Source organism: Mirounga angustirostris, unplaced genomic scaffold, assembly GCF_029215605.1.
Source record: "Mirounga angustirostris isolate CCGP_5_RB_7025 unplaced genomic scaffold, mMirAng1.0.hap1 SCAF_7, whole genome shotgun sequence".
NCBI classification, from domain to species: Eukaryota; Metazoa; Chordata; class Mammalia; order Carnivora; family Phocidae; genus Mirounga; species Mirounga angustirostris.
In genome coordinates this window covers 146247875-146264140 of record NW_026991715.1, presented here as the reverse complement: position 1 = coordinate 146264140, position 16266 = coordinate 146247875, and the positions used below count along the sequence as shown (strand labels likewise).

The window sequence follows — 16266 nt, the reverse complement described above, 5'->3', positions numbered from 1 at the left end:
CGGGGACCCACTACCCAGAAACTCCCCATTGTACAGCTCTGGCAAATGAGTTCCCATCTACTCTTGGCTCGTGGGTTTTAACTTCCCGTCCGTGTCTTCGAACTTCACCCTCCCCCACAGCTTCCCGGATGATAGAAGTTTCCTAAGGCTTCTGATTCCAGAAGGTACTGTCTGGCGTCAAACTAGTCTCGGGTGAAAAATAAGTCTCACGCGTCCCGGACTGCGCATGCGCGCACTCTTGCGTCCTCCCGCGAGCGGAAGGCGTGTTCTCGCTTCCGGCGCGGTGTCCACCGGTTGGGGGAAAGTAACCACTGCTGCTGCACCATGGCGTCGGTCGGGACCCTCGCCTTCGATGAATATGGGCGCCCTTTCCTCATCATCAAGGATCAGGATCGCAAATCTCGTCTTATGGGACTTGAGGCTCTCAAGGTAACAGGACGGACGCTGGCGGTGGCATGAGAGGGGGTGGCCAAAGCCCGTGGCTCTGCGCCTGCGCACGCCTGGGAGCGGTTCCGCCATGTGCTCCCCGGAAAGGTCGGGGACCCCGTCTCGTCTCCGGCCTGCACCCCGCTCCTTGAGCTGGGGCGAGGCCGGCGTAGAAGCCTTTAATCCCGGTTTGGGGTTTGGGGTTTGGGGTTTGGGGTGGAGCTGCTGGCGCCCGTAGCGTTGGGTGGGGCAGTTCAGTGCCTAGGCTGCGAGCCCGCCTCCGACGGCTTCTCCGGCCCCTGGTCGTTCGTACGGTGTTCCCATCGGGAAGAGGCGGGGGGGGTATTCTCTGGTCACCTGGCCGGGGAACAAGCCACAGCCCCAAAGGATGAGGCTCCCTTTCTTTGTCACTTCTTAGAGGTTTGGTCGTTTACGAAGTATTTAATTTGTCAGCACCTTTATACCTGGCGTGATGGTGGATGTGGTGTCGTGAAAACGAAAACCGTGTGCCCTTAGAGAAGAAAATACCACCGCCAGAGTGGAAGGTGGGCACCCATGACCATGATGCAAGGAATACGAGGCAGCGTGTGGATGCGGATAAACGGTGGAGGGTGGCTTTTGACCAGAGATGGGGTCACTGTCCTGAATGTGGCAGAGGTAGCACTTGGGGGGGAGGGGACAGCAAAGGCGAAAAGCTGGGCGGGAAGACGCATGGCGCACTGCGGAGGGAAAGAGCAGTGTGGTTTTCGATGGAGCCCAGTCTCGTTCGAGTCAACAGCAGCTCCCTGAAGGTGGAAGCTTCAGTGCCTCGCAGTCAAGATGCTAAACCCTGGGAGGGCGGGGAGCCAGTAAGGGGGTTTTGAGCAGAACCGCAGTTCGGGTAGAACTGTACTTGAGGAAGTTGGGTCTGGTGGACGAAAGGGGACAGGAGGGACCAGAGGAGTTAAACCAGGAGCAGGAGTCCAGGTGAGAAAGTCATCCGAACACAGATGTTGACAAAATGCAGTGGAAGCTTTGAGAGGACACGGACTTTTTTAGGGTTTGTTAAAAGTGAGATCGCATCTCCAGGGCTGAGGTGTCTCGGTTCACTTGGCGTCTTTGTATTTTAAACAAGTGAAGAAGCCACACAGTCGTCACTGTTTGCACAGCGTCTCCGAACCTCGTTTCTCAGTGGGGGTAGTACACCTCCCTCAGGCTGAGGATGAGGGTTACGTGGGGTCACTTCAGGAGGGACCATGGTTCAGGGAGGTGGCGCAGCTTGTCAGTGAAGAAAGGGGCCAGGATTCAAGCACACCTCTGGCTGACCCCAGAACCGATGGTCTAAAGCCAGAGTTCTCAGCTTTGGCATTTTAATATTTGGGGAGCCTGATCGTTCTTTGTTTGCGGGCCTGTCCCGTACAGGACGTTGAGCAGCATCCAGGCCTTTACCTACTCCGTCCATGCCAGTAGCAGCCCCCACCCCATTTGTTACAACCAAAGATGTCTGCAGGCCTTGCCAGATGTCTCCTGAGGGACAAAATCATCCCTGGTTAAGAACTGCTTATCTGTGATGATGATCCTTTAAAAATTCCGTTACACAGACAAATCCTTCAATGTGTATTTTAATGACCAGCATTTTCACAGATCCTATGAAGTTTCTGTTTTCCTACCTGCCGGATGGAGTGACCGGGAAGGCTTCACAGAACATGGGCATTTGAACTGCTTTGAAAGTTGGGATTTTGATGAGCAGAGCAGCTTCTCTGCGCCGTACTGCTTCAAGGAACAGAGGACATATTTGGGGAACAAGCAGGGACTAGCGTCACTGGAAGGGAAAGTAGCTCTCAGGTTGCGGAGCGCATTAAAGAAAACGCTGAAGCTTTCAGACTTCAGTGTTGAGGCACTAGGGAGTCATTTAAGGTTTGCGGACTGGCAAATGGCATGTTTGAGAAAAATGGATGGGTTAGCTGGATGTCAGATGAATCTAAAGGGTAGGAGTACATAAGAGACCCTGGATTTCTGTAGGGTGCTGTGGATCCAGGTTAGGTTGGTGACAGCGAGACTGGGAGCAAAGGAACATGTGGAGGGAAAATGAGCCTGGTTGTGGCGCAAACAGGAAGGGATGCTTGCAAGTTTCCATTACTTTATTGATACTCTTGGCACATGACAAGGGTGATTTTTCACATGTAGGCCATGTACTGGCCCGACCATGGAAGAGAAGGGTACATTTCTGCAGTACACCGTAGTGTGATAGTTCAAGGTGCTGTACATGTGCATCTGGACTCTTCGTATGAGGTTAGCATTGCAAAGTGGTCTTCCATGGCCTGCCCGGCCAGACTGCCCACGCTCTCAGCTGTAGAATGGGGCAGGTAGGAGAACCTGCCTCGTAGATGTGCTGAGTTAAAGCACTAGGTTCTGCTGCTTTTACATGAGAATGGTCTACTAAAGCTGGTGGTTGTAAAGGTTACCACACTTACTTAGATTTGCGTGTTGCCACTTAAATGTGAAAGCTTCTAGAGAACAGAAACTAGAAGTAGATTTTATAATCATTAGTTGTGTGCTTTTAACCATTAAAATACATAACTTGAATGTTTGTGTTTTTGTTTCATTTTTTTTAAAGGAGCTTATTTTGTATGTTTCTTTCCTGTTTTTAAGATATTATTTATTTATTTGACAGACAGCAACAGAGGGAACACAAGCAGGGGGAATGGGAGAGGGAGAAGCAGCTCCCCGCTGAGCGGGCCTTGATCCCAGGGCCCTGGGGTCATGACCTGAGCCGAAGGCAGACGCTTAACCACTGAGCCACCCAGGCACCCCTTGAACATTTGTTTTTTTCTGTTTGTTTCATTTTTCAGTCTCATATCATGGCGGCAAAGGCTGTAGCAAATACAATGAGAACATCACTTGGACCAAATGGTAAGAGACTACCATTCTGTGTTTTTTGACGAATGTTATCAATTATAGACAGTTGATACAACCCTTTTATAAAGTTGGGACGTGGGGCAGGTGGCATCCTAGGTCCCCACCACTAACAAACTTGTTTTGTGTATTCCGGGCTTTCAACATGTTCACGATCATAGGTGCATATGGTTTTACGTCAGGGTTTTTTTCTCCCTTTTCATATCATTTCATTAGCATTTTCCACATCGTAGTTGTCCCTTTTTATGATTAATACGACATTTAGTGATGCTCCTTTTTTTTCCTCCCATTTCTCTGGCTTTAGCCCTTTAGATTGCTTCCAGCGTCTTGCTTTGTATTCGCCAACCTAAAAGGATGTTTGCATGTAGATATTCTTTTATGTATGTTAAAGTTTTATAATAAGTTCTGTAAGTAGGAATTGGGTCAAGAGACTAATTTTTTTTTTTTAGAACTTTTGGTACAGATTTTGTTTCTGTTCTTTTGCCTAATGCCGTTATAAACATTGCCATCTTTCTAGGACTTGATAAAATGATGGTGGACAAGGATGGCGACGTGACAGTGACAAATGACGGTGCCACCATTTTAAGCATGATGGACGTCGATCACCAGATTGCCAAGCTGATGGTGGAGCTGTCCAAATCACAGGATGATGAAATTGGAGATGGGACCACGGGGGTGGTTGGTAAGAAAGCAAAATAGTCTTTCTAACGCCCTGTTCCAGAAGTATTAAAATGACACACACCTGCCAAGAATGTTTACTCTGATTCAGATTGTGAGGAGACCGTCATGCAAATCCAGGTTGAAGGACATGGCTTAATATAAGGCCCAAAAGTCCTTTTCCTGGAAGAACAAGAAGGGGTTGGGGGAGCATTCAAAAACTGTTCTAAATCAAGGGAGCCAAAGCGAAATGGCACGCAGCTGTAATGCATAACTCTTGATTGGATGTGGGTGCTTTTTTGTTTTCTTTGTTTTTGTTTTGTTTAACTGTGAGGGATGTTTGGGGTACATGGAAGGATTTGTGGATTGCGCATTGCAGAGTAGCACCCCGTTAAGTTTCCTGAGCATGACAGTTACATTATAGTGCTATAGGAGAATGCCCTTGTATTTGGAGCTGGATGCTCAGATACTTAGGGGTGACATATTACGATTTTTGCAACTAATTGTCACGTAGTTGAACAGAATTACATGTGTGCCTTCGTAGAGAAAACAAATGTGACAAAATGGTGTTAGTAAACTATTCATTTTACTATTTTTGTACTTTTCCTGAAGGTCTGAAATACTTAAAAAGTTGGGGAAGGTGGAAGATGGAAAGAATTGTTTTAATGTTAACCTTTTCTGCAGATGAGATTTGAATTCATTTATTGAACAAATATTTATTGGGTACCAAGCACTATTATGGATATGCTTGGAGTGTGGCAGTATTAAAACAAACAATATTCTTCCTCTTTGTGACGCTAAAACAAGGGGGAGGGAAGATGGTGGGGAGGATAAGTCGTAAGTTCTTAAATCCTCTTATCGCCCAGCAAATTTTACTGAATAGAAATCCCTGGCCTGGAAGGGGCACTTGGCTGGCTCACTTGGTAGAGCAGGCAACTCTTGATCTCGGGGTTGTAAGTTAGAGGCCCATGTTGGGTGTAGAGATTACTTAAAAATAAAAAAATTCTGGGTCACCTGGGTGCCTTGGGCTCATGATCCCCTTCCTGCTCGGTGGGGAGTCTTCTCCCTCTACCCCTGCCCCCTGCTTGTGATCTATCTCTCTCTCACTCGCTCTCAAATAAATAAATAAAATCTTCGAATAAAATAAATTCTAAAAGAAAAGAAATTCTTGGCTCGGGAAGCACAAGAGGTTTTTGCCCTTATAAAAAATGTTTTCAGGGTATGTTCTTCAGTTACATTCTGTCCATCACTGAGAGCTAACACCATTTATAAGAGGGGGAGGAACTGTCAGGTTTTTGCTAAAAGCAAAACCAGAGGTTGTCTTACAAAAAAAATAAACCTCTACCTCCAAGATACTTTTACGTTAATTCCAGAACCTTACTACTTCTAGGGTAGCCCATCTGATTGGTAGTGATCATATAAGCATTCGCGTTTTCCTGATCTGGTTGTGCACTGTCCTGTCTGCAGTCCTGGCTGGCGCCCTGCTGGAGGAAGCCGAGCAGCTGCTGGACCGCGGCATTCACCCGATCAGGATCGCCGACGGCTATGAACAGGCTGCCCGCATCGCTATCGAGCACCTGGACAAGATCAGCGATAGTGTCCTCGTCGACATAAAGGACACTGAGCCGCTGATTCAGACCGCAAAGACCACGCTGGGCTCCAAAGTGTACGTTTACGGTAGAGCGCTGCCGTTGGCGCTTGCAGAGAAAGCAGCATGGGTGTGCCTGTTGCTAAAGACCACCTTTCTGATGGCCGCTAGCAGCCTCCTCCTGATCCTGTGTGCTGCGTTCTTGTTTTTGTTACTTTGGTTTGCTTTGTTTGTAATGCAGGTATAGCCACATGCATCTGTTCTGGTTGGAAACTGAAGTTCCAGGCTTGGGGATTAAATCCTCTCTGCAGTATTTGTAAGAGATGCTGTTCTTTAATTTAGCAGGATAGGCTGTGTTAGAAATTGAGCAGAAAATGGTCCTGCTTGGGGAATGTTAATTTTCAAAACACTTGCACCATTGCTTTGCTCATTTAGGGGGAGGGGCTCCACTTTTATTTATTCAACAAGCAAGTTACTGGTCCAGAATTTTAATTCAGTAAGAAGGGACAGTCTTAAAATTGACTTACACTGGGCGTTTTCAATGTTTTCATAATGCCTGCTATTTACCAGGCCTGCTGCCACGTCTTGGGGGCTCAGAGACACAGGTCCCGCCCCCGGAGACTGAAAGCAGCCTCAGCCAAGGGACATACTTATTTGAACAATAATATTTACTGGCTCTTGCCATGATGAAGCATAAAAATCTAGCCTGAGGTGCTTTATTACACTGGTTATTTTGAATCAAGATCAGTGTGAGAAATGTTTTAATTTCTAACGTGTGTGTGGTAGTTTCGGCAAAAAGGAAGGCAGAGTCTTGACTCGGATGTCGGGGGGGTACAAGAGAAATTGTTGCTCCCTCTACCCCCAGGGAAAGGCTCTACGGTGGTGCTGTGCTAGGTGCCCCCTGGTGTCCAGGTGCTGAGCCTCACTGGCTAGAGGGATGGTCTCTGTCCCAAGTACAGTACTATCCTCCTGGAAGGCAGATGTTACCCTTAGTCAAAATGCACAAACCTCATATTGTCATGGCTTTGTAAGTTGACCTTGCTGTGTTTGCAGGTCTTCATAAAATCATAGATCTTTAGCGCAGAAGATGTGCAAAACAACCAATAGTGGCGAGATATATTCAGCATAAAGCAAAATACCATAGATCCTCTAATAACACGGCTTCATGGTTATCTTCTCTCCAAAATGACTCAAGATTTCAGGCACTGTTTCAAGTACTAAGTTTGGGTGCAGTTTTTCCAGAACCAAAAGTAAATTTATTGAGCAATCTGTTCAGAGGTTTCAAAGGTTTCCAAAAAGATACCACTTCTGCCCCCCACCCCCCCAATCCGTAACTGATGTTGGTGGAAGTTCCTGCAAAGGTAGCAGCCATGTCAAGTCCTCTCACTTTTTACTAAGTGCCACACCTCCTTTAGACAAGGTGTCCTTTCTTGCCCCGTCCCAGGTATGGTTTTCTTTGGGGTCTGTGGAGCCCAGGTGAGGAAGCCCCACCCCAGGCTGTTGAAAGTGCAGGTTATGGTGGCCCTGCTGGCTACGGACTCCGAACGTCACTGGTTTTACAAAATACGCCGGAGTAACCACGTTGTGTCACGTGTCGTGCTTTGGTTACAGTAGTTGTCTGTGAACGTGAAAGGTTTGTTTGGGGTTGTCCTCAGGGTTAACAGCTGTCACCGGCAGATGGCCGAGATCGCCGTGAATGCCGTCCTCACCGTAGCGGACATGCAGCGCCAAGACGTGGACTTCGAGCTCATCAAGGTGGAGGGCAAAGTGGGCGGGCGGCTGGAGGATACTAAACTCATCAAGGGCGTGATCGTGGACAAGGATTTCAGTCACCCGCAGATGCCAAAAGTAAGTCTGTGCCTTTCAGATTCGGACGCTTTTTTCCGCTCTTAAATCCACCAGCTTAAGGGTTTTCTCTCTCCCCATAGCAAGTAGAAAATGCTAAGATTGCAATCCTTACGTGTCCATTTGAACCACCAAAACCAAAGACCAAGCATAAGCTGGATGTGACTTCTGTTGAAGATTATAAAGCCCTTCAGAAATACGAAAAAGAGAAGTTCGAAGAGATGATTCAGCAAGTAAGTCTCACTGTAATTGTTAGTAAAATTCAGACTCTCGAAGAATACGGTTAATTAGCTATAGATTTGTACGTGATAAATAACACATGGCGCTCACCTGAAATGTCTGGATGCTCCGTTGTGTGGTTCCACATAACGTGTTAACAGTATGAGCCACGTTATTTCGCTTTTAAATTGTAAAAGTTCAGTGAGAAGAAATCAAAGTGGGCACAGGGCCCAGAAAGGCTTAAAGAGGAAAGAAAGCTGATCTTGTCTTAAAATGGTAACGTGTGGAGTACTTGAAAGAGTTGGCTTGCTTATTTTGAGCTGTGCTCCTGATTATACAGTGCTTGCTTTCCTGGACACCTAAGCCAGTACGTTCAAGGTTTGGACAACTTTGTTATTTAACTTAGCAGGTGTTCAAAACGTCTAAATATAACTTGTAGAGGAAAGAGTTACTGAATAACTGGAATTAAACTAGAACGTAACTAATTGTAATTCCAGGTCTTGGCTTATACAACACCTTAACCCTTTTTCTCTGGCTGTTAATAATATTTTACGTGTGCATAACCCTGACTGGCTCCTTCAGAATTTACAGCATCAGCACTCCATGAGCATCACTTACCACGACAGACAGACCAGAGCCATCTTGACGTCTGTCTTCACAGGAGTAGTTGGATTCGTTTACTCCCGCGTGATCTGTGTCTCTGCCCACCATATACCAGACACTGGTGTATGTACCTGAGATACAGTGGGGAACAGAGCAGAGTTCTTGCTCTTGAGGCGCAGAGTAAGGGGAAAGTGGGTAGTGGCTCCGTGAAGGACACCGGTCAGAGAAAGTCTCCTTAAGGCGGTGACATGTGACCAGAGACCTAAGCAAAGTGAGAAAGCTATGTATCTGGGTGAAGAGCATTCCAGGCTGAGGGTAAGGTGGTCGTGGGCAGCATATGCAAAGGCCCTGAGGCAGGAACATGGTTGGCATGTGCAGGCAACAGCAAGGCTGAGAGGTGGGAGCATGCTGGCAGGAGTTTGTAAATTAAAACCCATTATCTGGGCTATGAGACTGCCGTGGAAATGCCAGCTGAGGTGCACTGGGCGAAAAGGGGGCAGGAACTGAGAGGCCAGGGGAGTTGGCTGAATGGTGTTGGTAGATGGGTGGGTTGCCAGGAATGTGATGGGACTAGATGCTAACATACTACAGAATGAGAGTTGTGCACAGAGAGAGGAATGTTATCCTCAGTTGAGGGGACCAAGAAGGACCCCTCCTATTTTGAGCACATGGGAGGGAAAACTAGCCGTTTGAGGAGATACTGAGGCAGGTTGGCTTCAGGGGACAGCCAGGGTTTGTTCACAGCAGGAATGTGCCAGAAGGAGTTCTCAAGAATTGGTGGGCTGTTAACAGACTTGAGTTCCAGAGGGTCATGGAATAAAAGAGAGCTGGTGTGGTGTAAGGTTCAAGAGGTTTAGGTGCAGACAGAGTGGGTGTTAGGCGGCCCAGCAACCACAGGTGACCACCGAGGGCGGGATACACAGGACGGTTCTGGTCATTGCTGCCTTCCCAGGACAAGTGGCTCAGCCATTTGCAGGGGTGGGAGGCAGGATCACCTCTGTGGGCCTCTAAATTAGCCTGCTGATCCACAGAGGGTAGTGCACCCAAGTGAGAAAAGCAGGTAGAGAGAAATGTGTGTCAAAGATGCTATTTCTGTTAGACACGTAATGCATGAACTTGCCTTACGGATATTTGTGGCGAGGCAGCTGTCCCCCAGGTCCTGGGGCAGTGCTAACCCTTGTTGACACGTCTTTGTTATATTTCACTGTGGTGGTGGGGTTCAGCGTGAATTACCAACACTTAAAGCATAGTTTACAAACTGAGGTGATTCCAGGGGTGCCTGGGTGGTTCAGTCAGCTGAGCGTCCAGCTGCTTATTGCAGCTGAGGTCATGATCTCAGGGTCATGGGATCAAGCCCAGTGTCGGGCTCTGCACTCAGCTCAGAGTCCCTTGGGATTCTCCCTCTCCCTCTGTCCCTCCGCTACGCATGCACTTGCAAGCTCTGTTTCTGTCTCTCAAATAAATAATTATTTTTTTAAAAAAATGGGGTGATTTCTATTGATACCTGTTTGTTGTTTGGAATTTGGGCCTGACAGAAAGTAAGACACCTGGGTGTTTCCTTCCTTCTCTCTGCTTTGTTTCAATGCACATCCCACTGTGTATCCCGTCTTTCTTCGAGCACAAGGAACACTGACGTGACTGTGGCATTTTTTTTTCCCCAGATTAAAGAAACAGGAGCTAACCTAGCTATTTGCCAGTGGGGCTTCGACGATGAAGCGAATCATTTACTTCTTCAGAATAACCTACCTGCGGTTCGCTGGGTAGGAGGACCTGAAATAGAGGTAGGACGCTCCGTGTGAAGACTTGGAACTCAGGGGGTGAGCTTAAGATGCCTGTGTGTCTTGGGGTTGCTTTGATAGTATTTGCCTTTAGTAACCACATTGTGCCAAAGCTCTGTAGATTAGGGGAGGGGGAGCTGGGAGAGAGAAAAGTGCTGGAATCTTTTTTTATTTATAAAAAATGTATATTGTCATAAAGAACAGCAGAGCTGTGTAGTTCTAGTGTTCTGTGGTTTTTAGAAATGCTTTCCATCTGTCATCCCGCTTGGGTCTCTGAGGCAGGAAGCCCTGTCTTAGCCACTTCCGTGTCAGCCACATGCTGACGGCCATCCCACATGTGGTCTGTGCCCGGACGCACAGCCTCTGGTCCTCACTGCGGCCAGGGCGTGGAGAGGGGCCACTGCTCAGAGCTCGATCTGGTCGGGAGAGGCGGTCAGGAGCTATGGGGAGTGTGTGCAGGGTGATGGGGCCCGACCAAGACACCAGCCCTTCAAACCACGCTGATTGACACGGCTTTTTGGGTTGACCTTGACCTTTTGGGCTAGTGTGGGTTAGCACTTGGGTGCACAGGGTAGTCCTAGATGGAGCTTGGCTCATCTGTGATCTGATTTAGGAAGTTCAGTGCTCACCAGAGTCGTCTCTCTCCTCCTCCTGACTACCCCACCCAGCTGATCGCCATCGCGACGGGAGGCCGCATCGTTCCGCGGTTCTCAGAGCTTACCTCTGAGAAGCTGGGCTTTGCTGGTCTTGTAAAAGAGATCTCCTTTGGGACCACTAAGGACAAAATGCTGGTCATCGAGCAGTGTAAGAACTCCAGAGCTGTGACCATTTTTATCAGAGGAGGAAATAAGATGGTAAGAATCCACTTACTTATCCTGCATTTTTTCTGCTTTTGGTATATGGTTTGGCTTTGCCTGTCATGTATTTAACTGAGATATAATTGCTATTTTTTAAACAATCATTTTCCTCAAGAAATCGTGACTTACCGTGATGTAAAATTATCAAAGACCATGTTCCGTTGTTAATTCTACAAGGCACACTGGCCTTGGAGTTGCTTAAGTGAAAGTAGGGGACCCAAGTAAATAACCACCGGTATTCTCTCCCTTCTCTCAGAATAAATATTTAGTGCATCCTGATCAGTTAGACTCATGAGGTTTTTCTTGGTCAGTTTTGGATTGTTTGACCCCTTCCCTTGCTCCTCATGGGTCCCAGAATGAGTCGCTGGCTGCCTCTGCCTGGTTGTAACTACATTACAGGGAGGAAAGGGAGGGTAAAGGTAGAAACCATCTGGCAACGAACGTTCTCGTGTGTTCTCTCCATTTGTTCTTAACCTAGAGAGTTCTAATAGGGGAGTTAGTATTTCCAGTACCCAGCAAACCCCTAGATTAAATCAGAGGTGCCAGGTAGCTGGCTCTAAAACAGGTACATGGTGATAACAGTAATTTAGGCAAAACTGTCTTTTTCCGTAGATCATCGAGGAAGCGAAACGATCCCTTCACGATGCTCTGTGTGTCATCCGGAACCTCATCCGCGATAACCGTGTGGTGTACGGAGGAGGCGCCGCTGAGATCGCTTGTGCTCTGGCAGTGAGCCAGGAGGCCGACAAGGTAGAGCCCATGCGGGGTTTCTGGACCCCAGTGGGCACAGCGGGGGTGCTGTGAACAAAGCATTGTAGCCGTGGGTAACCAGCGTCTGGTCTGTGATTCTCACCCACACGTTAGGTGCAGGTGTCCAAAACCCGGCATTCCCGCCTTGACGGTCACTCTCCAGTCTTGTAATGTTATTTGAAGCTCAGAGTTAAATGAATATCATAACTAAAAATATAAAGTAGTAAGAGCTGATTTGAGACTTCTCTCACGTGTATACCTTTTCCTACCCCCGTGGTGACATTTACGTATTCTGGTAGATTAAAAATAAGAGCGCCTATTCTTAGAATTCTTCATGAGTTAGGTTTTCGAAGTATGCGATTTAGTTACGTTTCCAAATTGCTGGCTGGTTTTTTTGTTTCTACCAAGCATGCTAACCGTCACCCTGTCCCCTTCCAGTGCCCAACCTTGGAGCAGTATGCCATGCGCGCTTTTGCCGATGCGCTGGAGGTCATCCCCATGGCTCTCTCTGAAAACAGCGGCATGAATCCCATCCAGACTATGACCGAAGTCCGAGCCAGACAAGTGAAGGAGATGAACCCCGCTCTGGGAATTGACTGTTCGCACAAGGGTACAAATGGTGAGGAGCGGTGGCGACTTGGAGGGGCTGCGTCGGGTTGAAATCGAGTGATTTCATGCTGGGTGCACAGTGTGAGATCATCGTATCTTAAATACTTACACACTTGAGATATTCAGGTCCCGAATTTTGGAAAGTTTCGTTTGATTACCTTAGGAGTTGCTGAGACTGCTAGTCCTAGCAACATAGCACTCATCTTAATAGCCGTAAAGTATAATGTGCTGTTTTTCTACCAAAGATGACTTCCATTTCTGGTTTTAGAAAATTGTTCCCACGTTTCTTCTTCACACAGGTAGGATCTGGGTGTCCTGGGAAGCAGCTCTGAAATTGTCTTTTTGGTCTCCGTTTATTCTGGGGCTGTGTCCGCGATTCCAGTACCGTAGCTGCTGGGGTTTGAAGGGTGACCTAGCGGAAGCTTGTCGGAACTCATGACTTGGTGCTAGCGGGGCCGTGCCGAGTTCTGCAGCCCTCCCCAGCCACAGAACCCGAGGGCTTGTGCTTTTACTTAGAACGACAGCTGTGCTGTGGTTGTCCTGTTCGCAGCCAGCAGATCTTAAGAAGAGCAGCTCCTTGTCAAATACTTGAATTTGTTTTTAACTTGAAGGCCTGGTTCTGTTGACATTTATGTAATTTTTAGGCCTTTCTTGGAATTATTTTACATTTCAGGTATAGTCCGATTTTTTCACTTACTTTGGGCTTACTCAATTATGTTATTAGTGAATACTTTGTGGGGCGAGATGTCTCTGAAAGGTTTTAGCTGGTCGCCCAGCACTTGAGCTTGTCATTGGAGAGAGGTCCCCTCCACCCCCAGCTTTCGGGCACCCAGGTTCAAGTTCCAGAGTGTCCTCGGGAGAACGAAGTCCTGTTCCTCCGGAAGTGTAACTGGGACTGTGGGCTTCTTCCCGATTTGTATTTAAGTTTTACTGTGATTCTGTAAATGAGAACAAGTTATTAATACGGAATATATTTAGGATAATCTCTGTGTTTTTCAGATATGAAGCAGCAGCATGTCATAGAAACTTTGATTGGCAAAAAGCAACAGATCTCTCTTGCAACACAAATGGTTAGAATGATTTTGAAGATTGATGACATCCGGAAGCCTGGAGAATCTGAAGAATGAGGAAAAACTTGAGAATAAAATGTAGTAGTAAGACCCACTGCTGTGACCGAATAAAGGGATGTCTCGTGATGCGCCTGCAGTTATTTATTACTGTGTCCTTTTCCAGACACTGTGGATGCTATTATGATAAATAAAAGTAGCTGTTTGGTAACCGTGGTTGTACTTGTTCGAAGACGCTCGGTCGTGGGGTGCTGTCTCGCAGGCTTTCGTGTTTGTTCCATTAAAGAGCCCTCTTTAAACCACTGCTGTCTTCTCTTCAAGAAACACCAACCGTACCAGTCAGATGCTGCCTTAATGAAGGGGTTTGAGTAAATCCTTTATTTATCTGTAGGTACTTCAAACATTGAGTTTGTTCTCAAGATTCAGTGGATTGTGGGCTTGATCCTGTGAAATGTATTTCAGTGCTGCACCTCTCAATAGATGTAGAGACCCGTCAGAGAGGAGTGTGGGAAACCACGAGATTGCAAGGTGTCCTGAGTGCTCCTAGCTGAGAGCCGCATAGCGAGCGCAGGGTAAGACTTCACGTAGGCTCCTGGGCATCGCGTTGCCCTGGCCCTGCCCTTCCCCAAACAGGCCAGCATGTGCGCAGAGGAGACCACGTGGGCCCAGACTCCTGCACCACCTGCAGGAACTTAGAAGGCTCGTTGAGCGCCCCACTGGGGTTTCCTTTCCCCAGGACAGGATGTGTGGAGGTTAGAATGGGTTGAATGGAAGGAAAGGTCTCGTTACCATGCACGGGTAGACCGGTGTCTCCTTCCTAAAGGGACAGTGGCTAACGTGGCCCAGGCCTTGTTCTGAGAGTCCGAGCTAGACTGAGTGCTGCTCTCACCCCCTGGCCAGTGAGCAGTAGAGCCGGGAAAAACCCAGGCGCTCTGACTCCCAGGGGCCCCTCCTCCCCATGCTGTTTCGCCCCGTGTCTGGTTCTCTAGATTCCATTTTCTGGAGAATCAGGATGTTTACTTACGTGCCACCAGTGGGAGAGGAATCCTGATGGGACTAGTCCCATAACCAGAATTATGAAGTGAATTGTTGCAGTCTACGCTGACTTCAGTGACTCAGAGTTACCTTCTGTGAACCCAGATGCTGATCAGTCCTGTTGGATCATCGTTTCTTCTCAGGCTGCGTTGGTGGTTTGGCGAAGCAAGGAGACTACAGGCTTAGGAGTGCATGCTGGTATTCCTAGCAGTATGTTGTGGACTAGACGGTCCTGTTCTGAAAGCTGAACACGGGCACCTGGGTGGTTCAGTCGCTTACGCATCTGCCTTCGGCTCAAGTCATGATCTCAGGGTCCTGGGATCGAGCCCCACGTCAGGCTCCACACTCAGCTTGGAGTCTGCTTCTCCCTCTGCCCCTCACCCCAACTTGTGCTCGCATGAACACGCTATCAGATGAATAGATGACATCTTAAAAAAAAAAAAACACCCGGGCGCCTGGGTGGCTCAGTTGGTTGAGCGACTGCCTTCGGCTCAGGTCATGATCCTGGAGTCCCGGGATCGAGTCCCGCATCGGGCTCCCTGCTCGGCGGGGGGTCTGCTTCTCCCTCTGACCCTCTTCCCTCTTGTGCTCTCTGTCTCTCATTCTCTCTCTCTCAAATAAATAAATAAAATCTTTAAAAAAAAAAAAAAAAACACCCTACTGCATGTAGAACCTGGTGTGTATTTCATTTTAAACCGTATCGTGCTGCAGAATTATTACAATCTGTGCTACTGGGTTCCGGGTCTGCGGTCACATCAGACAGACCCACCTGACGTCTGTGCTACTGGGTTCCGGGTCTGGGGTCACGGCAGACAGACCCACACAACGCACTGATTCCAGCCTGCAGACAGCGCAGCTGCTTGCTTTGGACCAGTCTCCCTGGAGCGGTCCGGGATCGCCTGAGAAGAGCCACTAAACCACTCCTCCCTCCCGACCTGGGCCTCACACACGGTCCTGGCAGGTTTGGGGCTGAGAGAAACAATAAGGCTACAAAGAGGAAAACCTATAAAGACGTTTCACAAACCTGATTTCGCTTTGTGTGAGGACCTCTTCAGGGTAACACGTGACCTTTTGTACTTTCCAGTTAACAAATTTCGGGACATGTTATGTGTCCCTTTTTTTCCATCATTAATGCAAAATACTTCCGTGCTCTGTAATGAGGCCTTAGGACACTGGGCAAAAGAAACCAGTCTCTGTCAAATGGAGAAGATCCAGAGTCTTCAAGCTGAGACTGGGACCCACGACCCCCGGGGGTGCTAGGGGGACTTGCTGGGCTGCCTTCAGCTGTGAAGTCTGCACCTGACACTTGAGACTTTGCAAACGTGGTGCCTTCCTGCCGGGCCAGCTTTCCTAATACCGACCGCCAAACGGGTCCCAGAGAGCCTGCTCACCAAGTGCAGGGTCAGCCCCGGTGCCCTGCGCCCCAGCCGACTGTCATCTGTGCACACCAAGAGTGACTCAAGGCACGGGCCCCCAGGCCAGATTCCCACACCGGACCAGGACAGCACTTTCCTGCTGGCTCCCAACTCCGACACTGGCTGGGTTTACTCAGTGTTTGCTAAATGGCCTGCTCTTCAATGACAGGCAACCACTCACAAGTACAGTTGCTTCTGGAAGGGCTGAGAGCTAGTGTGTTACATGTGACAGGCACCACACAAGAAGAAAAAGCCCCTCTCCCTGAAGGAGGAGGGCCTTGCTGAAGCAATGGGAACACGGAACCCTGAGCTCCCAGCCCAGAGCGCGCAGCTTCCTGTCGTTCTGTGACAAAGCGTGGAGAGCGCATCCTTGTGGCAGGCACGGTGGTTGGGCCAGCCGATCTAGCCCCCTTACCACCGAACACCAGTGTTACTCGAAAGGACGTTGAACTGGTTACACTTCTCAAGAATGATACAGTGAGCCTGAAACTTTAAGTAGATAACCGTCTTAGTTCAGGCTCC

General features: G+C 48.3%; 1 protein-coding gene across 2 annotated transcripts; it reads left to right on the top strand.

Annotated features, from left to right (window-relative positions):
• Positions 1-212: 212 nt before the first annotated feature.
• Positions 213-13505, top strand: CCT5 (chaperonin containing TCP1 subunit 5). 2 transcript variants are annotated; one of them, XM_045863565.2, is made up of 11 exons: positions 213-429; positions 3258-3318; positions 3839-4003; positions 5446-5644; positions 7222-7414; positions 7495-7644; positions 9895-10014; positions 10680-10865; positions 11481-11618; positions 12057-12237; positions 13227-13505. In XM_045863565.2, exons 1-11 carry the CDS (start codon positions 325-327, stop codon positions 13352-13354), a joined length of 1626 nt encoding a protein of 541 aa, XP_045719521.1. In that variant the 5' UTR covers positions 213-324; the 3' UTR covers positions 13355-13505. The 2 variants fall into 2 exon arrangements, with proteins under 2 accessions (XP_045719521.1, XP_064452935.1); XM_064596865.1 differs by lacking the exon at positions 213-429 and adding an exon at positions 911-971.
• The last annotated feature ends 2761 nt before the right edge of the window (positions 13506-16266 follow it).

Coding starts and splice junctions, on each gene's coding strand:
- CCT5 (XM_045863565.2), top strand. CDS start 325: ATGGCGTCGGTCGGGACCCTCGCCTTCGATGAATATGGGCGCCCTTTC. Junction 5,645..7,221: donor ACCACGCTGGGCTCCAAAGT/GTACGTTTACGG, acceptor GGTTGTCCTCAG/GGTTAACAGCTGTCACCGGC. Junction 12,238..13,226: donor TTCGCACAAGGGTACAAATG/GTGAGGAGCGGT, acceptor TGTGTTTTTCAG/ATATGAAGCAGCAGCATGTC.